Source organism: Alligator mississippiensis, chromosome 4, assembly GCF_030867095.1.
Source record: "Alligator mississippiensis isolate rAllMis1 chromosome 4, rAllMis1, whole genome shotgun sequence".
NCBI lineage: Eukaryota > Metazoa > Chordata > Crocodylia > Alligatoridae > Alligator > Alligator mississippiensis.
Genome location: NC_081827.1, coordinates 23,903,665 through 23,925,026, shown reverse-complemented (window position 1 = coordinate 23,925,026; position 21,362 = coordinate 23,903,665). Strand labels below are relative to the sequence as shown.

The 21,362-nt window shown below is 43.5% G+C and overlaps 1 protein-coding gene across 2 annotated transcripts in view; it reads right to left on the bottom strand.

Moving 5' to 3' along the window:
* GSAP (gamma-secretase activating protein) overlaps positions 1–21,362 on the bottom strand; it is a 72,038-nt gene that overhangs the window by 14,766 nt on the left and 35,910 nt on the right. For both annotated transcript variants that reach the window (XM_014606510.3, XM_019487499.2), the window contains 5 exons: positions 15,457–15,585; positions 14,971–15,026; positions 14,504–14,535; positions 13,014–13,075; positions 10,654–10,749 (listed from right to left, as the gene is read on the bottom strand). In XM_014606510.3, the coding sequence (XP_014461996.1) occupies positions 10,654–10,749; positions 13,014–13,075; positions 14,504–14,535; positions 14,971–15,026; positions 15,457–15,585 (375 nt within the window). The remainder of the gene's footprint in view (positions 1–10,653; positions 10,750–13,013; positions 13,076–14,503; positions 14,536–14,970; positions 15,027–15,456; positions 15,586–21,362) is intronic.

Genomic DNA, 21,362 nt, shown 5'->3' with positions numbered 1-21,362 from the left:
CTGGAAGCACAGCACCAGGTTAGCTTTTTCCTCTCTATCACGCAGCCTTCCTTTGCTAGTGGTACTTCTGCAACTCGTGCTTTAACTTCAGTGCACAGCAGCTACACAGCTTGGAAACGCACCAGAAGTTATTCAAAAGTTCAAAACTGTCTTGGACTTGATTAAAAACTTCCTGTTTAAGCTCTCCAGAGGAGCAGTTTTTCTCCATTAACTATCCAGGAAATGCATGACTTCCAGTTGTCAGGCAAGGGCCAGAACACCTGCCTAGAGAGCCATTTATTTCTGGTCCAGCAAGCATCAGAGGCTAACTACTGTCTGACTCCATCATCAGGAGCTAGTGTTACCTCTGAAAATGAGACACTAGACCAGTGATTCTCAACCAGGGTGCCTTGAGATCCTTTCAAGGGTGTAATACAAATGTTAGCACTGTTAGGTGTGCAAACATGATTCACGAGATAAGACCCAGAGATTTCACACAGGAATCCACAGTGTTAAAAGCATTTTGACTGGTTGTGGTCTTTTCAAGTTCTTTGCAAGGCTGCTCTACTATTATTCTGTAGTAAAAAAATTAGTGAAAACAACGTTTGCATTTTTGAGGGGTTCCTAGAGTCTAAAAAGGTTGAGGATCACTGGCCTAGCCTCGTAATGCAGGTGTTACTGACCTTTACACCAGTGTAAACAAGTAGTAGACAAATGATGTGAACACATCTTGATGGGCAGGATCCCCTGGGAGACCACTCTGATGTGGAAAGGAGTCCAGGAGAGTTGGTTGCATTTTAAGGAAACCTTACTGAAGGTGCAGGAACAAACCATCACAATGCACAGGAAGACTAGTAAGTATGGCACAAGACCAGCTTGGTTTAGCAGGGAACTCTTCAGTGAGCGACAACATAAAAGGAAAGCTTACAAGAAGTGGAAATTTGGACGAACGACTAGGGAGGAGTATACAAGTATTGCTTGGGCACGCAGGGATAAAACCATAAAGGCCAAAGCACGAGTGGAGGTGCAGCTAGCAAGGGACATGAATGGTAACAAAAAGGGTTTCTACAAGTAGGACAGCAACAAGAAGATCAAGGAAAATGTGGGTCCCTTACTGAATGTGGGGGGGAGCAACCTAGTGACAGATAATGTGGAAAAGGCTGAAGTACTCTATGCTTTTTTCACCTCAGTCTTCACAGGCAAGGTCAGCTCCCAGACTACTGCACCTGTCAGCAGTCTGGGGAGAAGGTAAGCAGCCAGAACAGGTTAGGGACCATTTAGAAAAGCTGAACATGTACAAGCCCGTGGGGCTGGACATGATGCACCCAAGGGTGCTGAAGGACTTGGCTGAAGAGCTGATAGTGATTATTTCTGGAAACTCGTGGAGATCAGGAGAGGTCCTGGATAATTGAAAAAGGGCAAATACAGTGCCCATCTTTAAGAAAGGGAAGATAGAGGATCTGGGGAACTAGAGACCAGTCAGCTTCACCTCAGTCCCTGGAAAAATCATAAAGCAGGCACTCAAGGAATCCATTTCAAAGCACGTGGAGGAGAAGGTGATTAGGAACAATCAGTATGGATTCACCAAGAGCAAGTCATGCCTGACCAACCTGATTGCCTTCTATGATGAGAGGACTGGTTCTGTGGATGTGGGGAGAGCAGTGGATGTGATATGCCTTAGCTTCCACAACAGTCTTGCAAGCAAGCTAAGGTAGTATGGGTTGGATGAATGGACTGTAAGGTGGACAGAAAACTGGCTAGACTGTCAGGCTCAAAGAGTAGTAAATCAATGGCTTGATATCTAGTTGGCAGCTGGTATCAAATGGAGTGCTCCCGGGGATCAGTCTTGGAGCCATTTTTATTTAATATCTTCATCAACGACCTGGAAGATGGATTGGAACACACCCTCAAACTGGGAGAAGTAGTAGATACGTTGGAGGGTAAGGCTAGGATTCAGAGAGACCTTGACAAATTGGAGCACTGGACCAAAAATAAATCTCATGAGGTTCAATAAGGACAAAGTGCAAAGGCCTGCACTTAGTACGGAACAATCCCATGCACTGGTACTGGCTGGGGACCAACTAGCTAAGGAGCTCTGCAGAAAAGGACCTGTGGGTTACAGTGGATAATAAGTTAAATATGAGCCAACAGCGTGCCCTTGTTGTGTAAAGGCTAACACCACACTGGGCTGCATTAGTAGGAACACTGCCAGCAGACTGAGGGAAGTGATTCTTCCAGTCTATTCAGCACTGGTGAAGCCACAACTGGAGTCCTGTATCCAGTTTTTGGTCCTCCACTATAGAAAGGATATAAACAAATTGGAGAAGTCCAGTGGAGGGCAACAAAAATGGTTACGGAGCTGGGGCACAATACTTCTGAGGAGAGGCTGAGGGAATTGGGCTTGTTTAGTTTGGAGAAGATAAGACTAAAGGGGGATTTAATAGCAGCCTTCAGCTACCTGAAGAGTGGTTCCAGACAGGATGTAGCTAAGCTGTTCCCAGTGGTGGCAGATGACAGAACAAGGAGCAAGGGTCTCGAGTTGCAGCAAGGGAAGTTTAGGTTAGATAGTACAAAAGCTCTCTCACAAGGAGGGTAGTAAAGCCCTGGAACAAGTTACCCAGAGAGGTTGTGAAATCTCCATCCTTAGAGGCTTTAGGGATGGCCCTGCTTTGAGCAGGGGGTTGGACTAGATGCAACGTCCTGAGGTCCCTTCCAACTCTCATTTTCTATGGTTCTATGATTACATAGGAATAACTTCATTCAGTCTGGTGTAGAATTGTCCCTGAAGAAATTGGGGGCAGAACTACATTGGGTGTAAAATTATACTGATGTAGGTTTTCCACACTTGCACCGTATAGAGGATAATCATTTGCTCAAATGAAAAATACTGTCACCAGCTGCCCTGCCACCTAGTAGAGAAGTCCTGAAAAAGCAGCCTACTGTATAATACACTGGAATAAGCTCTTTGGTCCACCTGCTCTGGACCCTCTGTAAATGACACCAGCGTAAATATCCTGCATGTCCAAGCCCCAAGTAAGGATGAGAAGCTTGAATGGCTACCAGAGAAACATGCCAAACTGTAACAAGAACATGGATTTGAAAAAGGGAAGGAAAAAGACAGAACTTTAGAGAAAGTTTGACAAGTAAAAGACACACTTATGGTAGCTTCCTCAAGTGTATGTAAAAATCCTTCATCTTCTTAACACTGGGACCAAGGTCATTTATAACGTAACCATCATCATTTTGAGAGTATCCAAGCTAAATTTGCTGTTTGTATGATAGCACTTTGAAGCCCTATGAGGATAGGCCATAAAATATTCAGCAAGAGACGCTCCCTCCCCCAATGGAGATTGCTTACAGTCTCCTGCAGGGGTGAAAGGAAGCATTATCTTAGCCTTCTGGATGGGGAACGTAGCAGCTTGCTCAGTCACAAAGCGAGCCTGTGGTGGAAGTGAGAAGTGAACTCTTGACACCAGGCTTTAACCACAAAGCCAGTTCTCCCATCAGTAACAAGCAGCTAGAACAGGGATGAGAATTGGAAAAGTAGAGCAGGGCTGTCCAACTGGTGGCCTGCAGGACGCATGTGACCTGCAAGGCTTTAATGTGCAGGCCCTGGGCTCTTACCCTGCTGCTGCTCCCTTATCTCTCTGGCTGCTCATGCAGCAAGGGGCTCTAAGCATCCCCTCCCTCTCTCAGCTTTCATTTCCTGTGCCTGCCCCCAGAGAGCAGGATGATGCACCAAGGAAGCCTGCTGCCCAATGCAGCAAAGGAGCTGAGGTGAGAGCTACCTGCATGGTGCAGCAGCGTGTGAGGGTAGACATGCTTGCCTGCCTGGGGGTGTGGGCTGGGGGCCTGTGGCTCACATTAGTGAAGCCTCCAAGCTATGTAGCCCTTGTTGGTGCAGCCTCTGGATGCTCAGAAGTTGAAGAGTCTTGAGGTAGAGGGAGCCTCTTCTCTTGCAACTCTTAAAACAGAGCTGGAGAAATACCTATTTGAGTAAATAGCAACAATAGTGAAATAGGTTCAACCAGTGCAGGCTACAGGGACCTGGGCTAACGTTTTCAAGTGTCTAGGTCTCTTGAATATTTAGCCCTGCTTCTCAGCACTGAGGATCCTCAGATTCTACTGAAGTCACTAGAAGTTATGGATGATCATCTAGATTATTTCTGTAGAAGCACCTGCTGAAGCAGCCAAAGCAGGGACTGCCACAGAGGGAGAAAAGGCAGAAAGTGAGGTCCAGCTGGGTCCTCCTCAGTTGGTGCCTTCAATGCCCATAAAGGGCAAAACTAGCTCCAGAACAGTAGCGTCAGCCACAGCAGGGACTTTCAGAGAAGTTCCTACAGTTTCATTGGACTTTCTTTGCCCTGTACCAATTGGCTTCATGTCCCAACCCTCTCTCTCATGGTCTCCTCACCAGAGCTTTCCTCCTCCACAATCTTCTTCACTCTTCCTTACACTTAGCCAATCCCCTCCCAACCAAACCCACTCCCCCAGAATTGTGGCAGTAGTGTAATGCTTGCTGTTGACTAGGCTCACCTGTTAGGTCTTTCCCCTTCCAGACTCTCTCTCTTATTTACACGTAGGATCTCTTTGTTACACTTAGTATGATCTAAACATAAAACATTTTAAGCATTGATATGTCTTAGAAAGCTTTCTGCACAGTTGCAAGTCAATGCCTAATATGCTCGTAGGATCCCACCAGACTTTTAAACTGGGAGTGAGACCCAAAAATCCTTGCCCAAAGAGGCATAACTTTCAGCCAATCAGAGAGCCCTTGGCATGAGTTTAGTCCCCATATACAAACATTTTAAGTGTTTAACTGGTGCCAAGGGTAACACCCAACAAGACCCTTAATCTCTTCAATGCTGGAACTGTCTGCTACTCTGAGTCTGTGCAGCCCCAACATAAAGAAGTTCTCAGTCCTATTCTTGATGGGCCATTTGCCACTACTGTAGAAAACAAAAATAATACTATTAAGACAGTCCAGGAAAGACGAGTCCTTTCCTTTTCACTAAGGAGAAAACAGGGGCACCTTTGAGAGTAGCGAGCTGTTGTAGGTTACAATCTGACAAAATGGCCGTTTACAAAAGCTTATGCCTCAAGCTCTGTGTCTAAGCTCTGCTTCAGCAGGCCCTACCTTTTGCCTGACTTCATACTATAGTGGCCAACTACCTCTTGCTCTTTTAGTTGAGGTGCAGGAGCAGTGATTCAGGTATTTCCTCATGAACCTAGAGATAAGAGTTCAAGCCTTACTCCAGACTCATGCCAAAGGCTACCTATATGCAACCAATTGTTAAAGGCAATCTGCCTGTTTGAGCCCGGAACCCATGTTACGTCTCAGCTCTGTGTTCTTGGGAACCCTGGCACAGGACACAGCCTGTCTGACTCACAAGGACTCACCCCCCTCCCTCCCCTCCTCTACATAAATGAAACTAATTAAGATGCAGTGAGAGATGCACCTACAACCCTCCAGATAAGGGTGACAGGAGTGAAACAACTGCCCTAGGTCTCATTTGCATCCGAGATGGAACCAGATGACCATTCATTTACATGAGAGATGGAGAACAGAAAGCATGAAGCAGAGACTGCAGTGAATTCTGGGACCAGAGAAGCAGGGGAGCACTGCATGATGGGAAATCTGTGCTCCAAATGCTAATCAACCCATGTTCACACACACCCAGCTCAGCATTTATCAGACCAATTCTAATCTGGATTTACTAAGGACTTTTCCCCTCCCAGACACACACCTCTAACTTTAATAGGCCTCTCGAGCCGTACATTCCCTGGTCCCACTATGGGAGGCCTATTTAAACTTGATTGACTAAAACTCGGTTGCTGGGTTAGGGAATGCTGAGGCAAGAGACCAAGTCAGAGGGGGTATGGGCAACATTTGAACAATGGTTAAGGGTTCATCACAGCGTCCAGCCCATTGGAGCTCTAACCACAGGTGCTGTCATACTTTTCCTGAGACGACTGGTGGGAGTCCTCTCCACAAAAGGTTATGAACACCCCAATAATTGCTTTAAGTCTGTTAAAAGACTATAGTAAGATCTGGAAAAGTCATGCTAAGCTGAGGCTTGTGCACAACAAGTAAAAATCCAAAATCCTGATGCTGCAAGCTATCTATTGTTTCTGAAGAAACCATGAGATATCCCATCAGTATATCTGCCATCCATAGGAATTTCAAGCTGGCTCCCAAGTATCTGGTTACTCCCTAATCTTAAGTGTTTCCTGATTATCAATCAGTTTCTTGAGATGTTCCAAACCAGATAACCCCTTGTCAATAGAAAAGACAATGATTTAAACAATTGAGGATGCTTCGAAGCAGCTGAACTGAGGGTATAAAAATCTGTAAAAAGTGCGCGTGCTTCAAGAAGAGAGAGGTGCTTCAGAAAGAAGAAGAAAGAAGAAGAAAACTCCTGTGCTGACACCATCCCCTGTCGTTCTTGGGACGCTGGAAGAACAGACTGTCTCTCTCTTCAAGGACTGTGCTACGGACTGTGCCTGTCAGCTTTGCAGCCTGAGTACCTTGGACTGGTGAGATCCCAGCGTTCTCTCTTTTCTCTCTAGGCATAAACTTCTGAACCTGAACTGTATTAGTTAAGCTTGAGCCAAGTTTCCCCAAATACTTAGTGAAACCAGGGTAGTACTGTAATTGTTTGTGCTTGTTTTTCTTTTGCATGTCTATTACTACTAGTACCATTATATATTTCATATGCTTAGCAATAAATAACTTTTATAGTCAAACTGGTAGTAACTGGGTACATTCTTCCTTCTCTACTTCTCTTTCCTCCCGTGCTCGGCAGCAACGCTTCTTTTACCTAAGCTAAAGATCCCTGTGAAGCCCAAAAATATTGTGGGGTCTGCTCATCAAGAGGCCAAAGATCGGGACGTGCTGAGTTTGAAACACATAAGGGGATCAGCTTGTACAGGCTGATTGACCCAGTTCGACTCAGACGTGCCCTTACGAACTGAATGCTGGCCCATGAGGGTGTCAGCTGGACACCCAGCCGGATTCAGAGGGATTCTGTTCACCTTTGTGTTTGTGTCTGACTGCAGTTTATTGTTGCTCTGATGAACTGATTCTTGGCATATGAGGGTGTCAGCCTGTCCATGCTGATCAACCCGGCTGGGTCAGGCATGTCATGTTAATTTGTGTGTGTTTGTGTGTATGACTGATATGGTGAGTGGAGGAACCCAGCCCCATTGAGATTGAGTCCTGCAAGATAGCTCCATTGGGGGTGAGGGCTTGCAGAAGGGAGAGATACAGCTCCATATAGTAACACAAGCAGCACATTGACAGAATCACCAAGACCCTAGAAACTATCCCTAATAAATGAGCACACCCCAAAGTAATGGGCAAATCTGGTAACACCCAAAGGTGGCTGGATGCAATTTATCACTCCCTTGTGTACTGCTGGCTACATAACTTGGTGTGCCTTAGCCACAATAGGACTGAACAGCTGGATGTGGTGCACCTCTGGGGCTGTTTTTGTTTTCTGGATCCATATCACTAGTTCTCAAACACTAGTAAATTTACATTAAAGCAATCTGTTAAGAGTGCCAAGTACCACCTGGTTCCAGGAGACTTCACCAACTTGTAGGATAAAGCAGTGGTTCTCAAATTGGATTTGTGGACCACTGGTATGCCACAAGCCTGACAGATCAAGCCCACCACAGATTCACCCATACTTTTCAATTCAAAGTATGATGGTCAGGGTGCATGGATATTATGAAGAACTTTCTAAATATGAGGCTTAAGCACTGGAACAGATTACCAACATTGACATTTAAGCACAGGGTAGACAAACACTCGGGAAGGATAATTTATACAAAGGCATTTCTACCTTGAGCAGGGGGTTGAACTAGAAGCCTTCCAGCCTTATTTTTCTATGATTCTGTGCTGTCCATGAGCAATATTGAGGGTTGATCATGGTCTCTTGGTTGAAAAAGGGGAAGGTCATGAGTGACTGGTGCCTCCTGAATCCGGGGGTACACCTGCAGAAGCTGCTGATGGGCCCTGTTAGGAGGGGGCCAGCCCTACCGACAGCATTAGTGTCAGCCACCAGGGGGGTCACTGGCACCCCCATGCGCCCCCTACCAATTGCCTATGGGGAAAGTTAAAAATGTTATGAATTTAGAGAGACAAGGGGCTCCCCAAGCCAAGCTATAAGAAGAACCTAGCTAGATGTACAAGCCACAAGCAGTTTTTATGGTCTGTTTATAGGCACCTACAGGAATGGAAGTCTATAAAATTGCATATTAGGACAATTCCTGCTTTTGGTGAAGTTAGGCAGAACTAGTCGGGTTGTTTTTTATTAAAGAAGCAGGGGGAGGAGGAAGGTTGTCTATTTTTTTTTAAGGCGTATTCTAAAATTATCCATTTTGCCAGGAGACGCTGGTGGAACAGGGCCAAATAAGCTTTCTGATACTGACAGATTCTTATCTTGATTTATACTAAAGAGGAAACAAATGAGAAAAAAAGATTAGAAAAAACCTTGGCAACCTTCTGCTTCTTTTAAGCATTGGTTTTAAATAGTAAGCCTTTATGCAGCAGCAAGTCTCACTGTTCTTGTTTTATCAGTCACTAGTTTTAGTCTCATCCTGGATACATGAATATAAAAAACAGATACCGCTTACTAAACAACAAGCCATGATTAAATGACTGGGTAAGGTTTATTTAGTGGACAAATTCTGAGTGACGTGGACCACTGAATTCAGGTAGCCTGAGGAAGTACGAGACTTCCTACCCGAGTTGGGGAATAGCTCAGATGCCTTCTGGAAGCAAATGTCTTCCGCAAACCATGAAGCCTGGGACCAGACGCTACACAGGCTAAATTTGTCCAACTCAAATCCTATCATTTGTCGTAGCCAACATTTGTAACAAATAGGGACCTACTTAAATTGCAGTGAGACTAAACAATTTTCATGGGTTGGCTGCAGCACAAAGAGCAAAATTCACAGATGATTCCCAATTCTGCTCCACCGGCCCCACCCCCCAGTATTAACTGGTGGAGAGGCCCCAGCGGGGGAGGAGGGACAGTGGCAGCAGCCACCACCTTGTTTGCTGGCTGCCCTTCATGTAAGCCCACCCCTCATTGCTGATTGGCAGAGAAGCCCTGATGGGAGGAGGAGCGACAAGGGGCAGCTGCCATCTCATCTTCTGCCTTTCGTGCCACCCCACCAACTGGCACCTTCCCCACTGGGCAGGTTGTAAGGCCAGTGAGAACTTTTATTTTTATTAAGGTTTATAAGTTGATTTTGTGGACAATCCTGGATTTCATAGTTTCCGTGAAGCCACAAATGGAATAGACTCCTAAAATAAAGCTAGTACAGACTGATTCTGCAAGTCTTCCACCTATGGTGCTACTGACTCCTCTAAAAGTCCTAACTGCAGATAACATACAAAACTGAGTCCCAAAGCAAAAAAGTACATGCTTTTCTGTGCACTGGAAACAAGAGAAAAGTTAAGTTTCCCTCACATTACAGCATACTGAAAAAAACTGAAATTTAGAAAATACATTCTTATACAAGTGCCTAAGGGCATGTGTAGATGAAACGGGCCCTAAATTGAAGTGGTGGGTTTTTAAAAACACCACTTCAATTTAGGGTGAAGTAAACCCTTATGTTGTGTACACCCATGTCTTACCTGCCTCTCCGGCAGCAGGGAGGGGAGAGTGAGCTGCTGGTGGGCAGAGAGGTGCCTGGGTTGGGGCAGGGCAGCCGGATGCTTCCCTCCATCGCAGCAGTGCCCGCCCCCGCCTGCCCCCCCGAGGCAGCACCTGCCCACAGGCCAGGCAGTCCCAGGGGGCACTACAGCCACAGAGGGAAGGACCAGGTCCCCACGCAGCTCATACAGGCAGGCAAACACCTGTTTTCCCAGGCTGCTGCCAGGCTGCCTGCACAGTCCCTGAGCCACACAGAGCTCAGTGCTTTGCTCCACGGCTGTAAGGCAGCAAACAAATTTCTCAGAGGTGTTTTAGTTTGCTGCACCCCAAAGTAACTTAAGGTGTATTACACCAAACATGCTATAGTGGCTGGAATTAATGCTTAATACACTGCTGACACGTGCAAACACCAACACCATTAAAGCGGTGCAAAAGCATTTAACCTGCTTTCAAGTGTTGTGCACACATGCCCCATGTTTCCTCTACACATGCCCTAAGGGGGTGTATTCATTAGTTGTGATGGGAAAATTCTGTGACATCTGTGAAACTCCCATTAAAATCAATGCACTTAGCATCAGCAAGAGAGCAGAATTCAGTTCCAGTGTATGAAAATGAAATAAATAATTTTATTTCTCTTCTATGATCTCCCTGCAAAGATAATCAGCACACAACTACTAACTTATATAGTAACAGTAGTTAACAGGAAATTAAATTAATACATTTTACCAGTTTTGAGATGACTTAATACTCTCACACCATAAAAGCTGTGAAGTACAATGTAAGCAGTTCTCTTTCAGTATGGAATGACACTTACTAATAAAAGTAAATAACAGGTGCTTATTATTTAAGCAAAGTGTGTTCAGCTTTGTAAATGACTCAGAGAAGACCATCTTTTAAAAACACCTGGCACATGCCTGCATATGCATGTGCACACATTTACCCACCCCCACAATTAAGCGTGGTAATTCAGGTTTGGCAAAATTAAGAAAAAAAAACAGCCACTAACCAGGTTTGAAACATAATCCACAACAATCTGATCCATCTTCTTTTTTCCTACATGCTGTAGATGCCTCATGAGGTGATCTTTCAACTGAGCAACCATCTAGAAAAGGAAGCCAATCTTTAAGTCTGCCTTCTCAAACAAAATTTGTTAAAGCAGGTGCAAGGCTTGATTTACATTAATTAGCACAACAATATTCTGTCCACAGGAAGTGCAGTTCACATTGAGGTTGTAAGCTGCTACACATTCTCACTGATGTAAATAGCAAGTTCAGACATTTAAAGACTACGATTTAGTGTGGGGCCAGTTAAATGAAACAATGAGCATTTCCATGCCTTTCAGTGTTCATGACCTGAAAAGACACCTTTTAATCTGAATTTCTGTAAAGGAAACAAAGTTACACTACTAACCCCTTCCCCTGTGCTCCTGACATCCTGACAAGTTACACTGTTACATATTATAATTTGTGGCTAGAATCCTAGGCAATACATTTGGAAGAAAAGAGGGTTCTGAAAGAGATCAATTCTCAGCATTCAACTTTACTAGTATTATACTGAAATGAGTCCTGGGAAATTTTACTGTGAAGAAACGATAAAACCCATAGTAATGGAAGAGAAAACTATTACCTTTGAGTAGAAAAGTTTAGCTTAAGTTTTCTCTCAAGTTTCACTAAAATGTATGTGGGTATGAAACGAGTTAATTTATCATGTCGCTTGTATCTCCTGATTATACTGTTTGGAAAGACCTCCTAACATGCTCCTGACATCATGCAGCTTCTGTTGTCTATACCAGTTCCTTCCTGAACCATAACTTAAACCTTCTGGGATTATTTCCAACATTTCCCAGAGATGCATTGAGCTCCCTACAAATTCCTGACACAAGCAGCTTACAAACTAACGAAAATGCAATGCAACAGAGGAGCAGGAAGTGCAATAAAGATACAGAAGGAACAGGAGGAAGATGATGGGAGTCTACATTGGTCTTGGCTGTATAGACAGGTACGTGGATGGATCTTGGAAGAAGTTGTGCAGAAAACAGTGGCAAGAGAGAGGGGAGGGCAACATGCAGAAGAGCAAAATATAAGCCTTAGACCATATACAGGCATTCAGTTTTTCCTGGGAAAGTTGCTTCTCTCCCAGTTGAAACCACAAGTATGCAGACATTCAGGATATTTCTCCCACAGCAAAAATGGCCACTCCAGGAGAAAATAATCCAGGCACAACCAGAGTTAAATAGCTCCTGGCACAGTGAACTTCTGTACATGTACTTTCTAAGAGAAGCTGCACAGTCCTCCAGCACTCCAGCGTGCTTTGCACCTAGCCCCTTGTCTCCCCCTTTCACACAGCTCAGGGGAAGAGTGTGGCACTTGGCCTGGATTCTTCTGCTCCAGCCAATACAGGAGCCCCCTTCACAATCCCCTCGTTGTGCTGCAGGGAGACACAGACTGCAAGGCAGCCTGGGTCAGCCAATCACAGCTGCCCTGTGCATTGCTGTCATCATGAAGACTTGGGAGCCTGCAGGGCAGACTGATGTGTGCACAAGGTTCCCCTGGCTGAGTAACAGCTTGATAATTCAAAAGTCTGTTCAGGGGTCTCTGGGTAAGCTTTTCTGCCAGAAAAAGATCTGGGAGAATTCTCCCAGGTCATTTGAACATGTGTATGCACACAAATTCCACAGGGGAGGTGGTGATAGATGCTACAGGGCCAAACAATGCAAAAACAGGAGCCAATAAGATGAAGAGGGATAGCACAGGACTGTAGGTGTAAGCAAAGAGAAAGATGACAAAAATGCTGTAAAAAGAGAGGGCAGCTCTAGAATAGATATGGAGATATTATGGATGAGGTATAGAGCATGAGAGCAAGCACTCAGAGTTAAGTTGAGGGAAAATAGGGAGGATTAAAAGAGATCATAGGGAATCTTACCGATTCTTTCTTTGAAAAATCAGCTAACCATGGGGAGGCAGGAGGGTATGGAGAAATGTTTAGAAGGAAGTTAAATACTGAAAATAAGTGAGGCAGTGCTTTAGAATATAGGATAGGGCCGCATGAGAATGGAAAAAAACTGCATTTAGGCAAGAATAGAGCAGAAAAGAAAAGGTGGAGTGGAGGGAGTAACTGTCTTCCCTCCCTTTTCCTGTCCATCTGGGGCTTTTATAACCTGACCTGGAAGACGGAAATCAAAAAAATCTCTCCATGGCTCCATGTCCTGCCCGTTTATATTCTTCCCACCAGTAAAACTTACGTAAACTGCCAGAGAAGCATAGAATACAATGGCTTAGGAAGAAAGAATATAAAAATAAAATGTAAAGTTATGCTTCACGCTCATTAAGGTTGTGCATCTCCTGGCACACAAAATGCAACACATACCAGTCCCATTAGCAATTGTTGCTGGCAGTCTTCCTCTTGGAAGAAAGGAACGAGCCTTTCCTCTGAAACAGATAAAGTGTCATTCAAATGCATGTTTCTTTAGTTAGAGGGACTTCAAGCAACTCCAAGAAAGCTAAGAAACAAGGGAAAACAAGCAGAGGCCGCAGTGCTCTCATGCTAAAGAATTATAAAAACAGTAACAGAACTGGAGAGCATTACTGCTATAGCAACATGGAGGCACTTGAGAGGAGCTGGGCCACCTTTCCCCATTCTCCCTTACAATTGCCACACAATAAGTAAGTGTCTTCAGCTTCTTTCCCCTCAGTCACCAAGAAAAAACTCTCACCATGAGCCCTTTAGAGCCAGCAAGCCCAAAGAACCCAGTGGTAACAAGAATACAAAAATGCACACTGTTTACAACTTGACATTTACAGCTCACAAGGACTGAAAGGTTTTGGGAGGGTTTTCTAGGCAACTGACTAAAAGCAAAGCAGCTATGCACTGAATACACCCCTCCCACAGTTGTACAGGACTCCGTGGCCTGGCTATTTCAGTTACTTCAGTAAGCAGTTTGCAAATCTAAATATTTTAAAGCATTCCTTTTAACAGTATGGAAGAGCTGATGAGACAGAAAAAGACAGATAGAGCCCCGAGTAGAAACATGACCTGAGTTTGGTGTCTTGTCTCCTTAAGGGCTCCGTCTGTCTTTTGAGATCAAAGAAAGTGCCTCCCCTGAAAAAAATTCCTGTCTCCTTTCTAATTGACTGAAGGCACTTGATGTCTTCCAGAAAAGAGCCAAAAGTTTTCAAGAGGCTCTTTCCTATAATCTGTATACACACATCTCTCTCTCTCAATACACACACATATATAGAGATATACACACACATACAAACAGACACAGAGATTATATATATATATATATTAAAAAATTCTATTATTAGAAAAGCCTTAATCTGTCTGTCTGTCTTTCAGTCCATAACGCTTTATTCACACTCTGACCGGCTGACTGAAACAGCCAATCAGAGTGCAAATACAGCATTTGGACAGGAGGTAGCAGCACAGCGGAGCACCGCCATGATGGCAGACACACAGGGGATGGAGCGGGGGGGGGTGTCAGGCTAGCTATGCTGGCCTTGCCCCCACCCCACCCTGCTCCCTGGAGGCAGCAGCAGCTGAGTGGATGGAACAGGATGGGGGCAAGGCCAGTGGCCCTGCTCCCTGCAGGTGGTGACAATGGACCTCAAGCAGCAGGGAGCTCCATCACTGTCCACTCCCTCCCCCTGCCATCATTCTTGATGGGCAATTGGCTAGTACACACACATATACATACTTCCCCCCCCCCCACCAATTCTGCCCAACTTATACATTAGATCTTTCAAAGGCAGTTAGTTTTAATGGCACATGCACAAATATATGTATATAATCTAATAGATATAAATATTTCAGTATTCTAGCCAGCTAAAAGTTATGCCAATGCCTATTTTCCTTACCCATGCTCCAAGTATCCAGGTTGGACAGCACCCTAGATAAAAGAAAAAAGGCCACTTTAAAAATTGTTTCTTAGAAATAGACGCATGTTAAAAAGTTGCACTATTCCTTGATTTCTCACATTAAACTAAGATTTAAAACATGGAAAGTGTCATTACATCTATGGAGTATATCATCTCATTGTAGTTAAGAAAAGTGGCATGAAATCACTTAAATTTTTTATTAAAAAAGGAAATCCAACTCTTCGTTTGTAACGTTCGTTCCTTAGACCCAAAGACTACGCTCCCAGTGTCCCCAATGTCATTACTGGCATTGTCCTATGACAGACGCACGAATGATCTCTAATAAACTGCTTTAAATAAACCAAGTACCTGATAGCAACAAGATGCAGCCAAGTTTGACACATTTAAATCCAGCAATTATTCTCAGCAAAATAAAGAAGGGTAACATCAACAAAAAGTTTGCTTACTTTCTCGCATTTTCAAAAATATTTTTCAAATATGTAGGGGCTCCTCTTCCCTCCCTCTGTGAATTGAAAAGAAAAAGTTTTCAGAGCAGTTATAAGTCTGCCAAATCAAAGAATGATGAGAAGCAGAGCTGACTTTTCTTTCCAATGGTATAAGGTAGAACTGAGGTGTTAAGCATTTTTCAAAGTAAAACCCACACTAGGTAAAATTCAAGAAGCTGCACAGCATTTACAGTAGTAGAAATCCAAGTCCCCGGCCAGGGACAGGCTGTGGAACACAGCTTCTTATATAAGCCCACCAAAACTGCAATGATTTACTTTTCACTTCTATTCTGGGGGCTCCCCTTCAAGAAATACCCCATTTCCATCAGTGGTTGAAACCATCTTACTAAAAACTCAATTCTTCTGGGTTCATATTACTCACCACAGAATGTAAGCCTATTAGATGGACAGTCAATTAGATAAGTTTTTTAGACTTTTTTATTTTACCTCTTCTGAAAGTAGCTTATACCATTCCCTCCGGAGCACATTATTGTTGTAATGCAATTGCGGCTCAGCATACTTTACATTCTCCAAGTACAAGTTTAATTTTTCCCAGAAGCCTTTACAGTTTTGCACCTACAAGTACATACATGAAATGGTGAATACAAGCTGCACCATCACTGAAATAAGCATCTAACCTACCATTTAAATGACATGGGAGAACAATGACAAAGACAATGACAATGTTAGTACTGCTGGTCTTTTCTTTCTAAGATGTCCTAATTTTAATCTATGTTCTTTATGTGGCAATTATTCTTGAGTAGAACAAGCACCCAAAGCTTTAAACCGAACTCAAAATACATGAATAGACTTGCTTGTTTGTGAAGTCTGTGTAACAAAATGTGTAACCCAGAACAAGCTTTACCATAACGATTTTCAAATCTTTGATTTATAGGTCACTGTAAATACTAAAGAAGTTAAAAGGAGGAAAAAATACTGGTTTCCCCGAGCTGTCTTTTTACACTGGGTCTAGTTTTCTTAAATAGAAATTTGAGGCTATTATTTATTAAGGGTTATCAGCATGTTCAGTACTGGAAAGGACACATAAGGTTAAAGGTGCTCATTTCTGGTATGAAACACCCCGCCCCCAAAAACAGAACTCCCCCCTCCAAAACTTAACTTTACTACTCATCTTTAGGATACCCATGTCCATCCATTTTTCCAGCAACCAACTTGGCAACAGTTCACAGGATGTAGACAGGTTTTTGGCTTGTATATTGCTCAGGCAGATATTTTTTGTCCGGTCCTCCCTCTAACCAGTTTTGTTTTGTGTTTTTTTTCATTCGTTCAGTAGGCCACAGTGAAGTTGCCAACAAACTCAAGCAGTTTCACAGTCTGGATGACCCCTTACCTACCCATCTGCATTTCAGTTCAATATCATATAGACCAGAGGCGTCATACATAGCCTATGGGCTGGATCCAGGCCATGGGACTTCTTGGAGGTGCAGAGAATTTGGGTGCAAAATGAATTAAGGATATGGAGCCCTCCTAGAGACATATTTTAGCAGTGGCAGGACAAGTGACAGGTGCGTTAACTCCCACCACTACGCAATGTCACTCACTCTACCATCACTTGCTCCAATGCTGGAAAGAGGTCCAATCCAGGCCACAAGTAGCCCTGTGGTCTGCATTTAGCCCTGGGGGCCAAACTATTTTGACACCTCTGACACAAACCACTTCCCTCCCAGTGTCAACACATGGGGTAGCTATAGCAGTGGAAAAAAAGTAACGGCAAGAAATATTGTTTTAAGCCTAGTTTAGGTCAATGAAAAGTTGGAAACAAAGAGGACTGAACACCTGTTGCCAGCCTTGGCCATTTTCAAGGGAACTAGGCTAAGCTGCAGCTGTGTTGCTCAGCAGAAGGCCCAAAACCTGTTTCTGAGTAACTGCAGTGTGAACCTTGGCAAATATGACAACTAACTTGGTCAGGAAGTCAAGCAAAACATCAAACATAATTAAACAAAGCACAAGGTCTAAAAGAAGATAAGGGAAGACCATACATTAAATAATCCATACATGCCATATCATAGCTTTACTTTAAAAGTCATAGTAGTAGGTGTGATTGATGTAACCAATTATTAGATGTTATTTTGTTATAATAGATATATTTTGTTAAAATGCTTAGATTGTAAAAACAAAAACAGCCTTGTCAGAGAAGATTATAAAGTAAGGTAAAAAAGAAACAATGGAGAAGGAAAGGAGATAAGAAATCCTCCCTCTTTCCCAAGGATATAAATCCCAAATAATTGACCCCCTCCCAGTCCACAAGATATCCGGTAAAATCCTGAATTCTGGGCAGAGGATCATTGGAAGAGCCAGAGTCGCATAAAATCAAGCCATCACTTTCATCCTTGGGTTTGCACTAGACCAACAGGTAGCTTCTACCTTCCAGCATGGCAACATCTAAAGAGATCTACCCGAATCAAACATGCCATTCTCAGTCACTCTCTTACCTCCCCAAGTACCAGCTCCTTGTTTCCCTAAGCAACTTCCCTTCAAAGTGTGACTAATTTCAATTTAACATGTGAACAAACTGAATTGACAGATTAAGGAAATTACAGATCTAGGATTTAACGAATTTACACACTTAAAAGGTGAAAAAAAGTGTAGGACCGGGGTGACATCTAGTGGTCAGTTTAAATTGTTACACCTGCAGGAGGTCTGTAGGATCATGTAAGATCCTTTTGGAGGTCCTTTCAGGCCACAGAAAAAGGCTGTTTGAGATGGGGCAAAAATGCATGTGGAAAGGGTTTGTCACAACAGAAAACAGTACGTTTTAGAGCTCCAAATGTCATTGAAAACAAAACCCTGCATTTAAGAAATCAGCTTGTTAAAATAAAAGACAATCATGAATTAAATCCAATTTTCTATGGCCTGCAGATCACAAAAAGTTAAGTGGGTTGAGAGCCTGGAGGAGAGGTCACCAAGTGCATCAGGGAGCAGTGTTTATTATGCAGGTGGCCCTATATGGTCAGGCAGTAAGAATTTATTTCCCAGCACTGCATTAAAAGATAATGCTACTGGAGAATCAGATGACAATTTAAACCAAAGGACCTCACCACTCATCATCACTTAAAGACCTCACTGAGCTTTTTACGAAAGTAGTGGCATTAAGTAGTACTTATCCATTGTTCCTCTTAATTTCCCATCTTAAATGGGCATAATGCAGCTATGTGCTATTGAAGAGATGCCGAAATGCACTTGATGCACTATGCAGATATATAATCAAGGCTCAACACTTAGCCCCTGGCAGCACATGCAGTGTCACCTATCGTACTATACAAGAGGCTGCCTTTCTTGTACCAGCCTCCATGACAAATATCTTCCTTCTCTTCTTCACTATTCTTCAAACCTTTCCTCCAGTTAAGCTCCCAGTCCTGAGCATAATTCTACTCTTTCTGATAGAGTGAAACTCAAGTGACCAAAAGGAGATTCATTTTTTTTTAGAATAAGGGATCAAATCAGGTCTCTGCTGACCACAAAGCCTACTCCATAATTACTTACAGTTGTGACTCTGGCCCTTCTAATGATCCTCTGCTCAAAGCCTGTGTTTGTTATCTCCTCTTAAGCTGTTTTATTTCAGGACAATGCCTACTGTGTGCAGCAGCTGTGAGTGAATTACCTTGAAGCTGAAGGGATACAGGTTGTAGCCATATTGGTCTACAGGCAAAAGGAATCAAAAAACTCATGGCAGAGGTGATATCTTTTCTTAGACCAACTAGATATTTGCAAAAAAAAGGCTTTATTTGCAAGCTTTCAGGCACACTTACCCTTCTTCAGGCATAGGAGAATGCAAATATGAATTTTAATTTCCACCTAGGATAAATTTTTCTAACTTTTCATTCTTCTATGCCTGAGGAAGGGTGACTGTGCCCAAAAGCTTGCAAATAAATACACATATCTAGTTGGTCTAATAAAAGATATCACTTCTGCCATGAGTCCTGATTCCTTGAAGCTGAATGCACTCAGCCTCTCACAAAAGCATTCAGCATTTTGTTGGCCTGGGTCCTTTTCCTGTAAACCTATCAGGGCACCACCTTATCTCTGTGAAGACCCCACACAGATTCTCTGGAAACATTTGGCTGCTTTGTGAAGGTGACAGTGCAAACCAAATGAAAACCCATTAGCTGGCCTAGTTAACTGGGTTTAATGGAACTTTTGCATCATAGAGCAGTACAAAGCAGTCAGACCATAGCACTGAGCCTGGCCTGTAGCATTTACACCTCAGACTCACTCAAAACTACAGCACTTTCCAGACCAAAGCAGCAGGAAATAGGTGTCTTTCATTTAACTCTGACCTTCTCAATCTGTTTACCGTTTTAGACAGAAATAGGAAATGAGTTCTGCCATCAGGAACTCTCTTGCTAAAGGCCCTTGCTCCCAGAGCCTTGAAGTTTAATCTCAGACAAATTAAACAGCTTTCTAAATCTGACCTCAGTGCATTACATGAATCATATGGAGATAAAAGTTCTCTTTTAAGTCCTGATCTTAAGATGTGTCCTCAACTCCTAGTGAAACCAAATGTCAAGCAGTTGAAGCCAGACTCTCCAGTCATCCTGGCATAAATCAGGAGAAAAAAAACACAGCACTAATATGATAGCACAGAGTTAAATCTGGAGGCAGGGAGGGGAAAATAGGACCTAAAAGTCAATTGAGGCTGAAGTATTACAAACTAGTTCTGAGTACTTGGGGGAGGGAAGAGGCAAAAGGGCTTCTGTCTCCTTAAAATTATTCCATCAGAAAATATTCTCAAATATGCAGAATGCAGCCCCCACAGGATGCCACCCCACTCATACTCTGAGTCATCAGCTGTTTAAACCTGGTTCCTCTGTTATTCTTCAGTCTGGTTCTCCATAACATTCTGTATACATCTTACTATTTACTTGAAAGGTCCTTTGGGTCTTGTTCTTCCCACCTGTTACATGCTCCCAACTCAATAAAATACTTCAGCTGGGGGTAATTTTGGGGAGAGAAGACAGAGGAGTTTTCAATCCAATTTTCCATAACAAGTACAGGGACTCCCATCAGAGAGCGAGGGATCCCTTCACCCCCAAAAACATATTCTGTTCACCACCAGGTATGTTTCTCTCTACATCTCTGTATTTAATTGGTTTAAACCTAAAACAGTCACTCCTTCTGAAGAGCACAGCCAGAGACATCACACTGGTATATGCGCAGGATGCCATGGTCAAAACAGACAGGGGGTCATGAACTGCTGGTGCTATTCATGGAAGTATAATGAATGAGGCCCCATGAGTGGGATGCTTCACTGGGCACAGTGAAAAGCAGCTTCCCTGCATTAGCTTCAAGTCATAGAATGAAGAGGTACCAAACAGACTAAACAGAGGAGGCAGGGATTTTTGTGGATGATATCTTTAATGGACCAATTGCATGGCTTGGATAAAGTTGGACAAGCTTTCAAATGCAAGGTGTTTTTCATCAGGTCTGAGGAAAGAAGCAGGAACAGCTTAGATGACAGGTAGATGACAGTGGGTGCATCTACATATGCACTTTACTGCAGAGTTGACTAATTGGTTTTGCAGTAAAGCGCCACAGTCTATACGTATGCCAGCCTTAGGGTGCAGTAAATTAACTTCGCCATAGGATAATACTGTTGGGGAGTAATTTACCCCACAAAAACATACATGTAGACCGTGACAGGGGCTGGCTAGGGCACAAGGGTACCAGCCCCTCTGCTGCCACCCACAGCACAGGGCTGACCTGCCCCAACTCAAAATGTTGCAGTCCCGAGTGCACATATAGCTGCCACACCTGCAAGTAGCGGACTCTCTCTGGTGCAAACTGCATCAGAGTTTATCACATTGCCTTAATGGCACATGTAGATACACCCAGTGTGTCAAAGTCAACGTCGCTGTTCAGTCCTTGGTTCTCAGTGTCAAAGGTGTTTGAATATTTTCCCTTAAGCATGAAGACAGAAAGGGAATGGCTGTTCTGTGAAAAAAATGTGCTCCTACTGATGTTTGTGTGCATCTGTCCTTTTTCTCCTGTAAGATTTCATCCTTTTTCTCCTGTAAGTGTTTATTCAGATGTGTAGTTTCTGTTTAGTTTCACCCACTTAACCACAAGGGCATATGGTGCATTGGATCAGGTATATCACATTTTCGGAATGGCATGCATAGGATCTGCAGATTCTAATGGGTTTGTTGTGGGGGATGTTGAGAATTGGAGATGTGTTGATAGGTTAGGCATCTGTTAGTAAGACAAGGCTATGTCCCATCTGATATTTGCTGAACACTGGAGGGTCTGCCTTTGATGAGCTGGGCTAGACAGCTAATGCCCATTACGATTCTGAACAGCTTAAACCTTGAGGAGATAAATGCACAAGTCTCTTG